The 18543-nt window shown below is 47.4% G+C and overlaps 1 protein-coding gene across 2 annotated transcripts in view; it reads right to left on the bottom strand.

Annotated features, from left to right (window-relative positions):
* Positions 1-18543, bottom strand: part of PPP1R36 (protein phosphatase 1 regulatory subunit 36) — an 80670-nt gene that overhangs the window by 33998 nt on the left and 28129 nt on the right. For both annotated transcript variants that reach the window (XM_082275219.1, XM_082275220.1), the window contains exons 5-6: positions 18260-18355; positions 14668-14805 (exon numbers count right to left, since the gene is read on the bottom strand). In XM_082275219.1, coding sequence (XP_082131345.1) covers positions 14668-14805; positions 18260-18355 — 234 coding nt within the window. The remainder of the gene's footprint in view (positions 1-14667; positions 14806-18259; positions 18356-18543) is intronic.

Raw genomic sequence — 18543 nt, 5'->3', positions numbered from 1 at the left:
CTTATTTATTGATTTCTAGCTCACCAAAGTCCGCACTGGGGGTCACCGGAAGCATCTGATCACTTCACTACATATGAACTTTACTTAATTTATTTATTAGCATTGAGTACATTGATTGTACCTCACTTCTGGATTACTACACAATTTTTGTATCTTCACACTGATTACAGTGTATACAGTGGGTACGGAAAGTATTCAGACCCCCTTAAATTTTTCACTCTTTGTTATATTGCAGCCATTTACTAAAATCATTTAAGTTCATTCTTCTTCCTCATGAATGTACACATAGCACCCCATACTGACAGAAAAACACAGAATTGTTGACATTGTTGCAGATTTATTAAAAAAAGAAAAACTGAAATATCACATGGTCCTAAGTATTCAGACCTTTTGCTCAGTATTTAGTAGAAGCCCCCTTTTGATCTAATACAGCCAGGAGTCTTTTTGGGAAAGATGCAACAAGTCTTTCACACCTGGATTTGGGGATCCTCTGCCATTCCTCCTTGCAGATCCTCTCCAGTTCTGTCAGGTTGGATGGTAAACGTTGGTGGACAGCCATTTTTAGGTCTCTCCAGAGATGCTCAATTGGGTTTAAGTCAGGGCTCTGGCTGGGCCATTCAAGAACAGTCACGGAGTTGTTGTGAAACCACTCCTTCGTTATTTTAGCTGTGTGCTTAGGGTCATTGTCTTGTTGGAAGGTAAACCTTAGGCCCAGTCTGAGGTCCAGAGCACTCTGGAGAAGGTTTTTGTCCAGGAAATCCCTGTACTTGGCCGCATTCATCTTTCCCTCGATTGCAACCAGTCGTCCTGTCCCTGCAGCTGAAAAACACCCCCACAGCATGATGCTGCCACCACCATGCTTCACTGTTGGGACTGTATTGGACAGGTGATGAGCAGTGCCTGGTTTTCTCCACACATACCGCTTAGAATTAAGGCCAAAAAGTTCTATTTTGGTCTCATCAGACCAGAGAATCTTATTTCTCACCATCTTGGAGTCCTTCAGGTGTTTTTTAGCAAACTCCATGCGGGCTTTCATGTGTCTTACATTGAGGAGAGGCTTCCGTCGGGCCACTCTGCCATAAAGCCTCGACTGGTGGAGGGCTGCAGTGATGGTTGACTTTCTACAACTTTCTCCCATCTCCTGACTGCATCTCTGGAGCTCAGCCACAGTGATCTTTGGGTTCTTCTTTACCTCTCTCACCAAGGCTCTTCTCCCCCGATAGCTCAGTTTGGCCGGACGGCCAGCTCTAGGAAGGGTTCTGGTCGTCCCAAACGTCTTCCATTTGAGGATTATGGAGGCCACTGTGCTCTTAGGAACCTTAAGTGCAGCAGAAATCTTTTTGTAACCTTGGCCAGATCTGTGCCTTGCCACAATTCTGTCTCTGAGCTCTTCAGGCAGTTCCTTTGACCTCATGATTCTCATTTGCTCTGACATGCATTGTGATCTGGAAGGTCTTATATAGACAGGTGTGTGGCTTTCCTAATCAAGTCCAATCCGTATAATCAAACACAGCTGGACTCAAATGAAGGTGTAGAACCATCTCAAGGATGATCAGAAGAAATGGAAAGCACCTGAGTTAAATATATGAGTGTCACAGCAAAGGGTCTGAATACTTAGGACCATGTGATATTTCAGTTTTTCTTTTTTAATAAATATGCAACAATGTCAACAATTCTGTGTTTTTCTGTCAGTATGGGGTGCTATGTGTACATTCACGAGGAAGAAGAATGAACTTAAATGATTCTAGCAAATGGCTGCAATATAACAAAGAGTGAAAAATTTAAGGGGGTCTGAATACTTTCCGTACCCACTGTATGTTTGGCACTTTGTTATATAGTCGGAGTGGTTTACCCTTCATAGGGCACACAATTATTTTGTTTATTTTTAATTTTTTTAACCTTCCAGCACCTGTCATTTTATACTAGGATAACCACTTTTGTTATTATTTACTGATTTATTCCGCTTTACAAATTGAAGAATTGCAGTGGTTCACTCTTCATAGGGCACTTTTTCATTTTTTTTTGCCTCTTTCTTTTTTCTTTTCTTGCTGATCATTGGATCAGTACTTTGATGCAACTGAATTGTTCACAGTGGTTCACTTGGCACAGGATTGTCACTCAGTTGCAATAATTCATTATTATTTATTGATCACCTTTCAAATCACTTAAGTGCACTATTAGCATTTCTTTGTGATATTCATCCGGCACATGAGCACTTTGCTATTTATTGTGTGAAGATTGATGAAGATTTTATAGTATTTATTAGTATTCTTTGCTATTTATTCTATTAGCATTTATTTGTGATATTCATCCGGCACATGAGCACTTTGCTATTTATTGTGTGAAGATTGATGAAGATTTTATGGTATTTATTAGTATTATTTATCTACTTATATACATATATTTATGGTTCACCGATATTAAGAGTATGTGCGCTGATTTTACTCCTTTTTTATACCCTGTAGTGGGTGGCTGTCTGGCTGGCACCCTGTGGTGGGTGGCTATCTGGCTGGCACCTTGTGGTGGGTAGCTGGCTGGCACCCTGTGGTGGGTGGCTGGCTGGCACCCTGTGGTGGGTGGCTGTCTGGCTGGCACCCTGTGGTGGGTGGCTGGCTGGCTGCACCCTGTGGTGGGTGGCTGACACCCTGTGGTGGGTGGCTGTCTGGCTGGCACCTTGTGGTGGGTAGCTGGCTGGCACCTTGTGGTGGATGGCTGTCTGGCTGGCACCCTGTAGTGGGTGGCTGTCTGGCTGGCACCCTGTGGTGGGTGGCTGGCCGGCTGGCACGCTGTGGTGGGTGGCTGTCTGGCTGGCACCTTGTGGTGGGTAGCTGGCTGGCACCCTGTGGTGGGTGGCTGGCTGACACCCTGTGGTGGGTGGCTGTCTGGCTGGCACCCTGTGGTGGGTGGCTGTCTGGCTGGCACCCTGTGGTGGGTGGCTGTCTGGCTGGCACCCTGTGGTGGGTGGCTGGCACCCTGTGGAGAGTGGCTGTCTGGCTGGCACCTTGTGGTGGGTAGCTGGCTGGCACCCTGTGCTGGGTAGCTGGCTGGCTGGCACCCTGTGGTGGGTGGCTGTCTGGCTGGCACCCTGTGGTGGGTGGCTGGCTGGCTGGCACCCTTTGGTGACTGGCTGGCAGTGCCACCCTGTGGTGGCTGGCTGGCACCACTTTGATGGCTGGCTGTCTGGCGCCCTTTCGTGGCTGGCTGGCTGGCACCGGGTGGGTGGCTGGCTGTCATCAACCTTTGGTGGCTGGCTGGTACCCTTTGGTGTCTGTCTGGCTGGCACCCTGTGTGGTGGCTGGCCTGGCACATACACAGTGGGTGCGTGGGACTGGGTTGCTGGCTTGCACCAGGCAGCTGTGGGTGGTGGGTGGCCGCGGTGGCTGTGTTACAGAACAGATACAGAACGTGTGTCAGTCAGTGTTGGTCACTGTTATCACTCACAGAACAGATACAGAACGTGTGTCAGGCTGTTGGTCACTGTTCACTCACTAGATGTAGAAGAACTGTCCCTACTGACCGCCTGTGCAGTATGCAGACTCCAGTGTGGCCGCAGCGGGTAAAAGGCACTGTAACGAGGCTGAGGGTGGCGGCCTAAGAGCTGCTCAGTGCGCGGAGGGCGTGGCTCAACATACGCAATGACGTCACGAAAATATCGGCAATATCGGTAAATCCAAAGGCCGATTCCGATATATTGGGGAAAGTGCATAGTGGCCCCCGATATATCGGTGTTGCCGATAATCGGTCGATCTCGAATTAATAGCTAGGACCGCAGTATATACAGAGGTTCCTTGGCATGGACACTGTGGCTTATGTATATATTTGCAAATGTGTGCAAACAAAACCCTCTGTTTTTGTTTGTTTTTTTTTTGAAGGCTGGCTGGTAAGTGTGCTGGGAAACCTTTTGTTTGTTTGCAGGGCTGGACTGGGAATAAAATTCAGCCCTGGAAATAATTTCATACCAGCCCCATAGCATTATTATACTATCCCAACAGCATAACGTCATGGAAAACCATGCATTTTAAAGCACATTTGAAGAGTGTATTATAGATAAGACAGATATGAAAGCATATAGGGCTTTATATAGCTATATATATATACTGTATATATATATATATATATATAGCAAATTCCGGTTAAAAGTGCAGACATGGTACAGGAGGTGGTCAGAGGCTGTGGTGCCGCTGACGTTCAGGCAGCCCCAAGGCAGGGGGACTTCCTGGCCTACTGGGACATTTTCCTGTATCCCAGTAGGCCAGTCCGGCCCTGTTTGTTTGTGATGTGGATTGACCTTTAATGTGCACCTTACTGCAAAGGCCAGTTATAGGTTGGGGTGGTTGACACTTTTTTGTACAGGGTTAAAGTGAACCTATGTATTGCCCTACAGGGAAAATCAATAGGTTTACTCACTTCAATTTTAAATAATGTGTACTGCTCGCTCCCCAGGGGAGCATATGTTGTTGTAGCACCGTCCTAGATAGGTGCTAGTGTAGCTGTATATAGTTTTTGGTTTCTCTGCCTAACAGGGAGACAGCCAGGTAAATCTAGGAGCTGTATGCTTAACAGAGAGCTGTGATTGTTAGGAATCATTTTACAGCTGCTTTTAGGAGCTTCAGGCGTTTTTTTTTTTTTTTTGCAGCTTAAAAACGCCCCTCCGTGTTATTTTATGGCCTCATGCACACACAGGCTTTTAGCAGCTGCAAGTGGCATAGGCATTTTTAAGCTGTAAAAAAAACCCAGGGCCAGTGCGTTCTGGAGCAGCAGCGTTAAGCTGTAAAAACGCCTGACGCTGCTAAAGGCTGCTAAAGGCTACATACAGCATTAAGCCATGTCAGACGTTTTTAAGCTGTAGTTGTTGGATTGGAGGCTGGAAAAATAGAAGAGGGCAGAGAAAGGCTGCTAAACGTAGCTAAAACGTGCATTAACGCCAAAAAAAAAACGCTTGTAAAAGCATGATTTTACAGCTGCTTTTTCCTGGCGTCAGAACTGGCTTTGCAGCTCGTTTTTTCAAACTTCCTGCGTGTGCATGAGGCCTTACATAGAACTTGCCTAGTATGCTCTGTTGCTGCTCATCCTGGCTTGATATTTCACACTGATCCAATAGTGATAAAGTGTATTGGGCAGTGGGAGGAAACCATGCAGATGAGAGCAGGGGATATCTGTACAGCCCTGGCCAATAGGCATGGGAGATACCCCGATGCATGCTGGTTGATTGTATTTATATCTGGGGGCACATGGGGCTCCTGATCTTCGGCTGGAGAGTGGGGTCCAGATGGGGAGGGGGGTTGCTGCCTCTCCCCAGCAAAGGCCGGTCGACCTGAGGGCCAGAAACAGAGTTGCTGAAACCCTGGGATTCTTTTGAGAGCTGACCGAGGGAGGATGTCCATAGATCTCGCCTGGTATCATGGAGGAAGGTGACCTGCGATCAGGGCCTTGTGAGCTCCTGGGATCCTAGAGACTGTTGCGCTTAAAATCCCCCTCTTGGTGCTAGAAAGTCAGTGGGCTGGGTGTAAGCTAAAGGGGACACTAGTGTCCTGAAGATAGAGAGTTCACTGAGTCTGCTACTTACACAAGCAAAGGGTTAAAAAGTGTGTGTGCACCTGGCAGTGTGAAAATGCCCAGTATCTGGCAAAAGGATAATCGGAGGGAGACCCAAGATAGATCTATACTCAGTGACTGCTACGGGGGCAGAGCTACATAGTGTATTGTCCAATCTTTTGAGGTGCTAAGGCTATCTGTGAAATGGAACAGGTCATGCCTCCACAGCTGTTCGACAATGCAGCTAGCAAGGAGCATCTCATCAGGAATGCAAGGAGAGGGGGGCCTGTCAGCTAAAAATGTTCCAGGCAAGTGGGAAAATGTTTGAAGACAGTGAAAAGGGCCATCAATAAATCAGCCGTCTCCTTTGTTACCTGTGTTTTTGGCAGCCATGCAGGTAGCACCCTATCTGATCTCACAGCTTGCCATACATGGTTGCTTTTTTTTTTTTCCGGCCAGCATTTGTTTCCAAACGAGGTGGATGGAGGAATCCCCACTGTCGGGACATTGCGTTCAGACAGTGGGACTCTCCATTGTCAGAATATAATCATCAGCAGCTGTGGCTGATTGGCCACACACAGATTGAAATCCAGCTGGTCCCTGCTGAACCAGCCAAGTTTCGATCTGGCTATGGACAGCTTTAGACAGAACATAGGAAGAAGGGACAAAGTAGTGCATGTACTTTGTCCTCTAGGCAGGGCTGGTGCAAAGATTTTTTACACCTAAGGCCAGGGATTTCCAAACTATGGCCCTCTAGTTGTTGCCGAACTAAAAAAAGTCCCATGAGGCATTGTAAAACTCTGACATTCACAGACATGACTAGACATGATGGCAATTGTAGTTCCTGAACAACTGGAGGGCCATAGTTTGGAGACCCCTGTCCTGGTGAAACCTAATTTTGCCAACCCCCCCCCCCCCCAGCTTAGTGGCAGCGGTGGTGGTGGGAGGATGGGATGGGTGGCAGTGGTGGTGGGAAGGGATGAGATGGGTGGCAACAGAGGTGTGATGGGTGGCAGCGGTGGTGTGGGGATGGGATGAGTGGCAGCGGTGATGGGATGGGTGGCAGCAGTGATGGGATGGGTGGCAGCTGTGGTGAAAATGGGATGGGTGGCAGCTGTGGTGAAATGGGATGGGATGAGTGGCAGCGGTGGTGGGATGGGATGAGTGGCAGCTGTGGTGGGATGGGATGAGTGGCAGCTGTGGTGGGATGGGATGAGTGGCAACGGTGGTGGGATGGGATGAGGGGCAACGGTGGCGGGATGGGATGAGTGGCAATGGTGGTGGGATGGGATGAGTGGCAGTGGTGATGGGATGAGTGGCAGCGGTGATGGGATGAGTGGCAGCGGTGATGGGGTGAAAAGCAGCTGTGGTGTAATGGGATGGGATGAGTGGCAGCTGTGGTGGAATGGAATGGGATCAGTGGCAATGGTGGTGGGATGGGATGAGTGGCAGTGGTGATGAAATGGGATCAGTGACAACTGTGGTGAGCTGGGATGAGTGGCAGCAGTGATGGGATCAGTGGCAGCGGTGGTGGTGGGGAATGGAATCAGTGGCAGCTGTGGTGGGATGGAATGGGATGAGTGGCAGCGGTGGTGGGATGGAATGGGATGGGCAGAGATGGGATGAGTGGCAGCGATGGTGGGGGGGGGGGATGGAATGAGTGGCAGCGGTGGGGGGGGAGGATGGGATGAGTGGCAGCAGTGGTAGGGGGATGGGATGAGTGGCAGTGGTGGTAGGGGGATGGGATGAGTGGCAGCAGTGGTAGGGGGATGGGATGAGTGGCAGTGGTGGTAGGGGGATGGGATGAGTGGCAGTGGTGGTAGGGGGATGGGATGAGTGGCAGCAGTGATGGGATGGGATGAAATGGGATGGGATGAGTGGCAGCGGGGGTGGGGGGATCAGTCACAGCTGTGGTGGGATGGGATGAGTGGCAGCAGGGATGGCATGGGGTTGAATGGGATGGCAATTGTAGTTCCTGAACAACTGGAGGGCCATAGTTTGGAGATCCCTGTCCTGGCAAAACCTAATTTTGCCAACCCCCCCGGCTTAGTGGCAGCGGTGGTGGTGGGAGGATGGGATGGGTGGCAGTGGTGGCGGGAAGGGATGAGATGGGTGGCAGCGGTGGTGGGGGGATGGGATGAGTGACAGCAGTGATGGGATGGGTGGCAGCTGTGGTGAAAATGGGATGGGATGGGTGGCAGCTGTGGTGAAATGGGATGGGTGGCAGCAGGGATGGCATGGGGTTGGATGGGATGAGTGGCAGCAGGGATGGGATGAGTGGCAGCAGGGATGCGATGGGAGGAGTGGCAGCAGGGATGAGATGGGATTAGTGGCAGCAGGGATGGAATGAGGGACAGCAGGGATGGGATAGGATGAGGGGCAGCAGGGATGGGATGAATGGCAGAGCAGGGATAGGATGGGATGGGATGAGTGGCAGATAGGATGGGGGAGGGAGGAATGGGATCATTGGTGATGGGATGTCGATGGATTCCTTCCCAGTCTCTTTACGTGCCTCCAGTGCTGGCTCTGATGACAAGACATGGGGATTCCTCTCAGAGCTCCTCCTCCTTAGGTCTATTGGATGTCAGCTGACTTTATCCTTCAGTTTCCTCCTCTGTACAGGCTACATGGCTTCTCCCTGGAGAGAATGGGAAGTGACAGTGCTCAGCCTCCCCAACGGTGAGCGAACAGGCGGCCGCCGCCCCTACATCCCGCTGTAGCGGAACGAACAGCAGGCGACCCCCCCAAAGTGGCAGAACGGGCAGGCGGCTGCCTGCCCCCCTAGTTTCGGCCCTGGCAGCGCCCCCAACTAGTGTGTGCTCTAGGCTGTCGCCTACCTTGCCTATAGGTGGCTTGGCCCTGCCTCTGTGTACACATAAAAAATTTAAGTGAGACCTAGGCCCCTTTCACACATACGGTCCGTTCAGATCCGCCTGTCAGTTTTTCAGGCGGATCTGAACGGATGCCCCATGCATCTCTATGCGGCAGCAGATGTCAGCGGAGACATGTCCGCTGACATCCGATCCGATCCTGTCTGTCAAATCCGGACGGATTTAAACCCTATTTTCCATCCGTCTGGCGGATTGGATCGGATTGGATCGGATGAGAAGGCGGCCCGTTCTCATCCGATTCCCCCATAGAGGACAGCGGGGATCTGACAACTCCGTCTCCACACACAGAGCGAAGAAGGAGCTGTCATCCGCCTGCTCAGTGGGGATCGGCGGATCAATCCCCCGCTGAGCAGAACAGCTCCGTCATTATTTAATCTTTTAGTCCTTCTCCAGCAGCATATATGCTACATGGGCAAAACATTTAGGACACCTGAGTTTCACATCTACAATATAGTCAAGAGGAGGCCAACTCCATGTTAATGCCCATGATTTTGGAATGGAATGCTGTTTTTCCACTCCTATGTGGGCCAATCATCGGTCATCAGCATTGTCACAAGGAGTAAATCACATGCTTCCCTATACTATGGCTAAGTTTTAATGTGCAGCAGACCTTGCCGCCTCTCTGAAAGGCAGTTCGCAGTGGATCACTTTTTAGAGGCATTTCACAAGCAGTGGGAAGGCGATTTGTCACCTCCTCATGCCTGTTTTAACCCTGTGGATACCGCATGGAACGCAACATTTTATTCATAGCTGCAAAGCATCGTGGTTGCAGCATATGTGCAACCCTGTTCGGCTGCTTTTGCAGCTTAGGGGGGCGGTTGGTTGATGGTAAAAACGTGGCTCAACCACCTGTTTTCATTGTCCCTCAACCACAAGGATAAATTAAACCTTAAACATAAAAGGATTGCTTTAATAAAACTGGAGAGTGCAAAACCTGGTCCAGCTCTGCATAGAAAGTTAAAAACCAATCGACTTTCAGGTATTTTTGTAGCTCATTGGCAACCATGCAGAGCTGCAGCAGATTTTGCACACTCCAGTTTTATTAATACAACCCCAATGGTTATTTCATTAGTGTACTTCTCATCAGCTGAAGGGAGTGGTGGGAGAGATAAAGAAAGGCAAGCATGTGTTGCTGGGAAGGGGGCTTTAAGGGCTTGTATACATGTACAGCAGTGTTTATCAGCACAGATCACTTTTCAGAGGTATTTGGCAGGCAGCTCGAAAGTGATATGTTGCTTCCGAAATGCCTGTTTAAACCAGTGTCAGCCCACCTCACTGCATGGCAACTGCATACTTACACGCGGTTACAGTGCGCTTACGGTGTGGTCCTATTTACTTTAATAGGTTGTGTTTGGTGATGGTACTTCTTGCCAAATGTGACAGGTTGCATACATTTTGCTGCGCTGCCACCACAGCAGTATTCAACTAACTTGGCTGCTGTTGAACTGCTCAACTGCCTGTTTTTACTGCCCATCACCCATACGTGGTAAGGAGGCTTTTTAAGTTGTTGTAAAGGCTGAAGTTTTTTTTTTACCTTAAATAATGAATTATCTGTATTAAGCTGAGCTGCGCTATGTATCTAAAGAAACACAGAGCCCAGCTCAGAGCGCGCCCGCACGTCTAGCAACATAGCAAGAGCTTGCTTTAAGGGCCAGACATTGAAGAGAAGGAGCAGACAGTGCTGGTGGGGAAGCTGAGAAGAGGAGATTGGGAAACCGCTCTGTGCAATACCATTGTGTAATATGTTTGCTATTTTAATAATAAAAAAAATGGTCTTTCGTAATCATTTAAGCACGCGCAAAGCACAGATTTTCTTTGGAAAAAAACTTAAATATTATCTAAAAATATCTTTTATTCACTTCTGAATAATTTTAAATCACACTGAATCATTTCTAAATCAGCCATGGTAATGAACTGTCTTTGTAGTGTGTTACTGCCCTTCAACTGCAGGTTATGGCCCCTTTCACACAGGCGGACCGTTCAGATCCACCTGTCAGTTTTTTTGGCGGATCTGAACGGATGCCCCATGCATCTCTATGGGGCATCGGATGTCAGCGGAGACATGTCCGCTGACATCCGATCCGATCCTGTCCGTCAAATCCGGATGGATTTAAACCCTATTTTCCATCAGTCCAGCGGATCGGATGAGAACAGACAGGCGGTCCGTTCCCATCCGATTCCCCCATAGAGAACAGCGGGGACCTGACAGCTCTGTCTGCACACACAGCGCGGAGACAGAGCTGCCATCCGCCCGCTCAGCTGGGGATCGGCGGATTGATCCCCCCGCTGAGAAAAACGGAGTGCGCCGATGGACTCCACAGTGTGAAAGGGGCCTAAAGCTGGACAAACCTGCTTCCGATTGATCTCTCCTGATAGGAAGAATCGTTCTTTAATCAAAAACACAAGTAAATGACACACCAAACACAGGGTTGTGGAATTCAAGTGATAGTGATTGAGCACATCTCTTTTTCCACCAGGCAACCTCATACTATAATTGATCATAATACCATCAAATTTAGCACTTTTACACCATACCTTATAAACATGTCTAAAGGTGATCATACACTATACATACTGATTGTAAAATCTCCTTTAGATGTTCCATCTTAACTCTAAACAACTCTGTAAAGCGATTTTACAATCAGATTGTATAGTGTATGGCCAGCTTTCAGCAAAGCCTATAGCAAATAATCAGATTCTCCATCTCAGTTTCAAACCCTATATCTCTGAGCAACACAAGCAGTTCTACTTTTAGGCTCGGTTCACATTTATGCGATGCGGGAAGGCTGCGGATTCGCAGCCTGTTCCCGCATCGCACACGCACCCCCGGCAGTTCACACTGCCATATGCGATACGCTGGGGGTGTCAATGTAATCTTAACGACACCCCCAGTTTGATCGCATATCGCAGTGCGATCGTGCAGTTCGCACAGGAGCGGATCGCACAAGTGTGAACCGCTGTGCGATCCGATCCTGATGCGGCTGCAAAAATGCCTCCTGTGCGTGTTTGCTCCGGGTGCGATGCGAATTTAGCCATACAAACTGTATGGCTAAACTCGCACCGCACAGCTGATCGCATGTAATGTCGGAGCAGTGCGCTCCGACATTACATGCGAACCCGGCACTCGCAGAAGTGTGAACCGGGGCTCATACTTTATTAAATGAGTAAGAAAATATTGTAAAAATTACTACATAGAAAGTGCAATATGTTATACAATACTTGTCCACTTCCAAATAATCGAATAGATAAGATGCCCAATCACACCAAAATAGGGAACATTTTGAAATGGAACAAGCAAACTGATGTCAAAGCATGACTTGACACAGTTTCAACTTGGAAAAAAAGAGAAATCAGCAGCTGGAAAAAACACTTTTAATGTCTGAACGAGCCTTTGTGTTGCACTCTCCTAGGTAGGTGCTACTGAGAGTATAGTTTTGAGCCTTGTCTGCTTACCAGAGGGGCTGCAGGTAAATCTATATTGCTCTCAGCCTACCAAAGAGCAGGATCAGTTAGTAAGGTCTGCTCATTGTGCTTAATAGGCGATTCATTGTGTCTACAGAGTTTCACACTGGTCCAATAGGGAGGCATGTTGGACAGTAGGAGGAAACCTGACAAATGGATGCATAGGCTTTGATACAGTCCTGGTGACTGGCAGAGGGCAGGTCACCTCAGTGCATTCTGGGATACTGTATAAAAGCCAGAAGCACATGTGCTGCGGAGTCTTTGGCTGGAGAGCAGAGTCCCGGAGGGAGGGGGCGGCTGCCTCCTTCTCTGTAGCAGTGGCGTGCGGTTGCAGCAGGTCGTCCTGAGGACCGGAGAAATGGATGAGAGGAGCTGAACCCAGAGGTCCAGGAGAGCTGACTGAGGGGGAAACCCTGGGACCATAGTATCGTGAGTACAGGGACTCGTGTCGAGGGGCCTGACCTGAGGGGGGCCACCCCACGTGTAGGATAGTCAGTGGACAGGTGTCAGCGGTGGATAGAAAGAGGATGCTAGAGAGAGCATCCTGAAGATAATTACAAGCTCACCAAGTCATCTTAGGAAAGAGACTTAATTCCCAAATTCACCTATAGTGGCAGGGTGAATCAACAGCCTGGCTGTACATGAAAATAGAAGTCCTCTTATATTGTGCATAGTTAATTCGGAGTATCCCACTATTCCCTTCTCCCATCCCTAATTTTATAATAAAACACAAAACAACCAAATATCCCTGGACTGGTTATTGGAGCGAGCAAAGGACGAGAAGTGGAAAACTGTTCATGTTAAGGTTGTTGCTGGTAACTCAGGGGGACCCGGAAAGTGTGGTATGTGGCAGTCCTTACAGAGGGCAGTGCTATAATTGTAAATCAGCTAAATACATTCCAGGCACATCAAACAATCGGTGTGCAAAGTCGACTCGTAGGGTCCTTTCACACAGGTCTTTTCGATCTGCTGATCCCTGCTGAGCAGGCGGATAACAGGTCCGTCTCCATTTACTTGTCAGATCCCCTCTCTTCTCTATGGGAGATCTGATGAAAACGGACCACCTGTCCGTTTTCAACCGATCCTATCTGATCCGATTCTCCAGACGGGTGAAAAATAGGGTTTCTATCCATCTGGATTTCACGGACCACATCGGATCGGATAGCAGCGGGTGTCAGCAGGCATGTCACTGCTGACATCCGCCGCTCCATAGGAGTGCATGGAGCATCCGATCAGGTCAGCCTGAAAAACTGACAGGACCTGATCGGAAAGCCCGTGTGAAAGGGGCATTAGAGTTTCTTTTCTTTAAAAAAAATTTACACCCAGAGCAGATAAGCCTGTCCTCTGCAAGAAACTGCAGAGTGGGACCCTTGCTCACTGTGGGGAAGTAGTGGTCTTCCTGCAAAGGTCAAAAAGCCCCCATGCAGAGTTAGAGAGAAAACTTTCCAATCAGCAGGCAGCATAAACTTTGTTGATTGCAGAGCTATAGCATACCTCCCAACTTTCTAAGACGGGAATGACGGATGCCTAATAGCACAAAGATGTACGCATAGGATACCAAGAAAAGATTGGGTAAACCCACAAGTACTTTTTTTAGCAATATTATTCCTTTAAATTGGCTCTTGAAATTTACAAATGCAGCAATTTAGAAATTGGTTGAAAGGTTTAGCACTGTAAAATACATTTCTGATAGATAAATAGTGCATTTTATGTACAGCTATATATAGATCAGACCAAAATGAGTGACAAATGAGGTGGAAAGAGGGACAGATGGACTTTGTTCCAAATGAGGGACAGTCCCTCGAAATCTGGGACAGTTGGGAGCTAGGTCTAACTCCTGGGTCTCCAAAACAAAGGGCTAGTTTTTCTCCGAGAGAATTAGTTCCCCATCACTGGTAACAGTGGAAGAAATAGTGCCCCATCATTGGTGTCAGTGGGAGGAATAGTGCCCCACCAATGGTGTCAGTTGGAGGAATAGGGCCCCACCATTGGTGTCAGTTGAAGGAATAGGGCCCCACCAATGGTGTCAGTTGGAGGAATAGTGCCCCACCATTGGTGTCAGTTGGAGGAATAGGGCCCGACCATTGGTGTCAGTGGGAGGAATAGTGCCCCACCATTGGTGTCTGTGGGAGGACTAGTGCCCCACCATTGGTGTCAGTGGGAGTAATAGTGCCCCACCATTGGTGTCTGTGGGAGGACTAGTGCCCCACCATTGGTGTCAGTTGGAGGAATAGTGCCCCACCATTGGTGTCAGTGGGAGGAATAGTGCCCCACCATTGGTGTCAGTTGGAGGAATAGTGCCCCACCATTGGTGTCAGTTGGAGGAATAGTGCCCCACCATTGGTGTCAGTTGGAGGAATAGTGCCCCACCATTGGTGTCAGTTGGAGGAATAGTGCCCCCCATTGGTGTCAGTTGGAGGAATAGTGCCTCATATCAGTGGAAGGAATATTCCCCCAAAGACTGAAAAAAGGCAAGCAAAGGGCCACACCTGACCCGTGGGCCACAGTGTGGAGACCCCTGGTCTAAATCAACAGAGAGCACGTTGAACTTCTACAAAGAAACTGCCACTTTCCCACAGGGAGCAAGGGTCCCACTCTGCAGCTGCTTGCATGGGACAGGCTTTTCTAATCAGGCTGAGGCTGTTTTTGACAGAAAAAGAGTTGTAAGAAATTGATCACCCCCTTGTCCTGATGAACCTTGGATGCATTTAGCTGATTTAAACTGAATGATCAGTTTTTACCTATTTTTCAAAATACATAAATGGAAATAGTGACTTACATTCCACAGCCAAGCTGATGCTGATCACTCATTCCCTCTCCAAGGACAAGGATACAATACATGTGTGCAAAGTGCTTCAGAGCAATTTCTGTCCTCATTTCCAGGTCAGCCTCGTCCTTCTCTAGGATAATCATCCTCCTGGAAAGGGGAGTGAAGGTCAATTTCATGCAAACTAAAGTAGGGTACATACTATAAGAAAACCATTAAAAAAATTCAGTGCGAACACACTATAAGAAAATCGTACACAAATAAGAAAATCGTTTAAAAAATTCAGTGCGAAGAACAATCCTAAATTTTCGTATAGTGTGTACATCTAAATCTCGACATCCGACTCAGACTTTCCAAACGTAAATTTCCGAAGGGACAAACTCCACAACATTTTTTCATACATTAACAGAACTATAGATTTTAGTTTGATGTGTACTGATTTAGTACGGTTTTCCTACGAGAAAAATCTGATACAAAAGACTGCACATGATCAGAAACAATAAACAGCAAAAAAAAGCCTTCGTCATATGAGAATTTCCGTACAATACAGTGTATTTCCATCCTCGGTTTCGACTTGCTGTGCAACATCGAGGAAAACCAGACAATTATTCGGCTGATTTTCTTAGTGTGTATCCACCTTAAGGCCCCTTTCACACTTGTGCGACTTGTCCTGCGATTTTGGATTGCAAAGTCGCATGACAAGTCGTACTCACTGATTTCCAATGAGTACTGTTCATATCTGTGCGACTTCAAGTTGCAACAACTTTAAAGTAGTCCCTGCACTACTTTGGTCCGACTTTGATGCATTTTGGGGTCCATAGACATAGGCATTGTTTCAAGTCTAGTCAAAATCGTGGCAAAAAATTTGCGGCAAAATCTGTTAGGTTCCATTCACACTTGCAACTTTCACGCAACTTTGATGCAACTTTGGATGGGTGCAACTTGGATATGACTGGCTTTGACCAGTGATAATGTACAACTGTTGCATTGTATCACATGCAGGTATGACTTTTGAGGGTTAACATTGAAGTCTATGGCCCTCAAAAGATGTATATATATAAATGGTTATCAATGGAAAACATGGGGAATGACTTGTTTTTTGAATTTGATGTCCAAAGTTGCATGACAAGTTGCACAAGTGTGAATGGAGCCTAAATCCCTTTCATACAGGCGGACCGTTCAGATCCACCTGTCCGTTTTTCAGGCGGATCTGAGCGGATGCCCCATGCATCTCTATGGGGCATCGGATGTCAGCAGAGACATGTCCACTGACATCCGATCTGATCTGTTCCGTCTGGACCGATTGGAAACCTTATTTTTAATCTGTCCAGCCGTCCTTTCCCATCCAATTCCCCCATAGAGAACAGCGGGGACCTGACAGCTCTGTCTCCGCACGCAGCGTGGAGACAGAGCAGCCATCCGCCTGCTCAGCGGGGGATCGGCGGATCGATCCCCCGCTAAGAAAAACTGAGTCCGCCGACTGACCGTTGAGATCCACCTGTCCTTTTTTTTGGCAGATCTGAACGGATGCCTCATGTATCTCTATGGGGCATCGGATGTCAGCGGAGACATGTCCGCTGACATCCGATCCGTCAAATCTGGATGAAACCCTATTTTCTATCAGTCCAGCGGATCGGATTGAATGGGATCGGATGAGAACGGACAGGCGGTCCATTTCCATCTGATTCCCCCATAGAGAACAGCGGGACCTGACAGCTCTGTCTCCACAGACAGCGCGGAGACACAGCTGCCATCCGCCTGCTCAGCAGGGGATCGGCGGATCGATCCCCCGCTGAGAAAAACGGAGTCCGCCAATGGACTCCCCTGTGTGAAAGGGGCCTTAGACTTTTGGATGCTTCTGTTCTAAGGTCTCATATACACTAGCAGCAAAAGGATCAGGAGCCTGTGTCAAATATCTAATCTAGGAAAAGTGTTATGAGCTGTTTGCTCCTATATACACTAGAGTTTAACCTGACCATACACTATGCAAATTTTGTCCAGTTTACCTTCCATCAATTGAAAAATCAAAGCGACCAGGCAGGACATTGTTAGCTGAACAGTAGCTGCATCCAATCAGATGCAGCCCTGGTTTAGGTATTTTGACAGATGATGGGCTGGCTGTCAAAATACAATAGCCACAGCGGAATGATCATCAGAGACTGTGAGCATGATACAAGAGACGGGCAGAGACTGCAGACATGATACAAGAGATGGTCAGAGACTTCAGATATGATACAAGAGATGATCAGAGACTACAGAAAATAATATCTCAGTCTGTAATATCTATGGAAAAAAATATATAGCAACATGTATAATTACTGACCCCTAGATTATAAAAATAGACACATTAATAAGTGTTTGACACAACAACTGAATCTGCTCACAGAAAAGCTGGACGTTCAGATTACTAATTTAAAAACTCACCTCAGTCATCTAGCACAGTACTACCTTTGGTGTTCTCTGATCGATGAGGTTGTTAATATGCTTGCAAATACACTAGTTAATGTGGATCCAATAGTTCATTAACTATTACATTTTGGATAATGCACTAGGTCCATTGCACTCTCTTGTATTATTTATATACAATTTTTATCATAATAATTTTAATATATCTACCATGATGCAGAATTGAATGTTCTGATGGCCTTCTAAGTAGTGGAAATTGCTGAGTATGTCACAGCTCTCTACAGCAGTGGCTCTCAACAATCTGGCTCTGGCCCAGGCTTTTAGCTAACTGCAGATACCCTAATCTCCCGCAGTGCCTTCCAGGTTCCATAGTGCCACCCAGCCTCCCATAGTGGCCTGCAGTACCATTCCACCCCTTACATTGCCCCAAGCCCCCTAAGAGCCTTCAGTCCCAAGTATGTCTGACAACCTTCCACAGTGCCCTCTAGTCCACCACAGTGATCTGTAGCTTGCCTCCAGCCTCCAACAGTGCACCCCAGGCCTCACAGTACCTTCCAGTCTCCCATATTGCCTCTGCAAAACCCCAAACCTTCTGCAGAGACCCCAAGCACCCTTCATATACCCCATCCCCTACAATTGCCCCCAGCACCCTACAAAAGCCTCATCCCTTATAGGGCCACCAAGTCTGGGGAACAGTCCCCTAACCCCCTCCAGAACCCTTTTCCCTCTTCAGTGACAACCATCCCCATCCACAGTCTTCCAAATTTTGATATACATTTTGTATTCCCATGTTTTATTACATGAGCACACACTTTTCTTTTTACTGTTGGTGTATGGACAGATTTGGGAGAATTTACTGACCCCTGGCCTCAATAAGGTTGAGAACCAATGCTCCAAAGTGAAGTGCCAAATTAGCAGTCACTGCATCTATCACACATGAAAGTGAACAAACATGAGACTACCTTATCATTGTGGGTAGTTTAGTATGGCTATAGTGAAGCACCTGTAAAAATTTTGAGTTGGCTATAAAATAATACATTTGGGTTTGGCTACCCTGAGTAGGGGGATGAAGAATGGGGAGCTATGGTAAAAAAAAGTTTAATGTAGGGTTTTGTGCTACCACTGATAAATTCTGCACTGACTTTTCCAACAGACCTAATTCTAATTTATTCCATTGTAAAAAGAAAACAGAACTTACGGCATCAAAGATTTGGGGTTTTTGTCAGAATGTTTTTCCAAAAAGCAGGACAAGTAATTCAGCAGGGCCATGAGGAAATCATTCAGAAGTTGGTTTCTAAATAAAGAAAAACACATTCTTAGTATTCTGTAGACAGTAAATTCATCCCATAATGTGAGAAAATAAATTTCTAGTATAAAGTCTCTGTCGCTAGAAAAACTATATGGGATTAAGATGTGCCTGTAAAAAAGACTGTAAAAGGGGGAAACCATTTCCTTCAGAATCTGACACTTCTGGGAGTGTCG

This window comes from Pelophylax lessonae (genome assembly GCF_965119305.1).
Source record: "Pelophylax lessonae genome assembly, chromosome: 13".
NCBI classification, from domain to species: domain Eukaryota; kingdom Metazoa; phylum Chordata; class Amphibia; order Anura; family Ranidae; genus Pelophylax; species Pelophylax lessonae.
The sequence above is the reverse complement of the archived record's forward strand: the minus strand, read 5'-3'. Positions and strand labels throughout refer to the sequence as shown.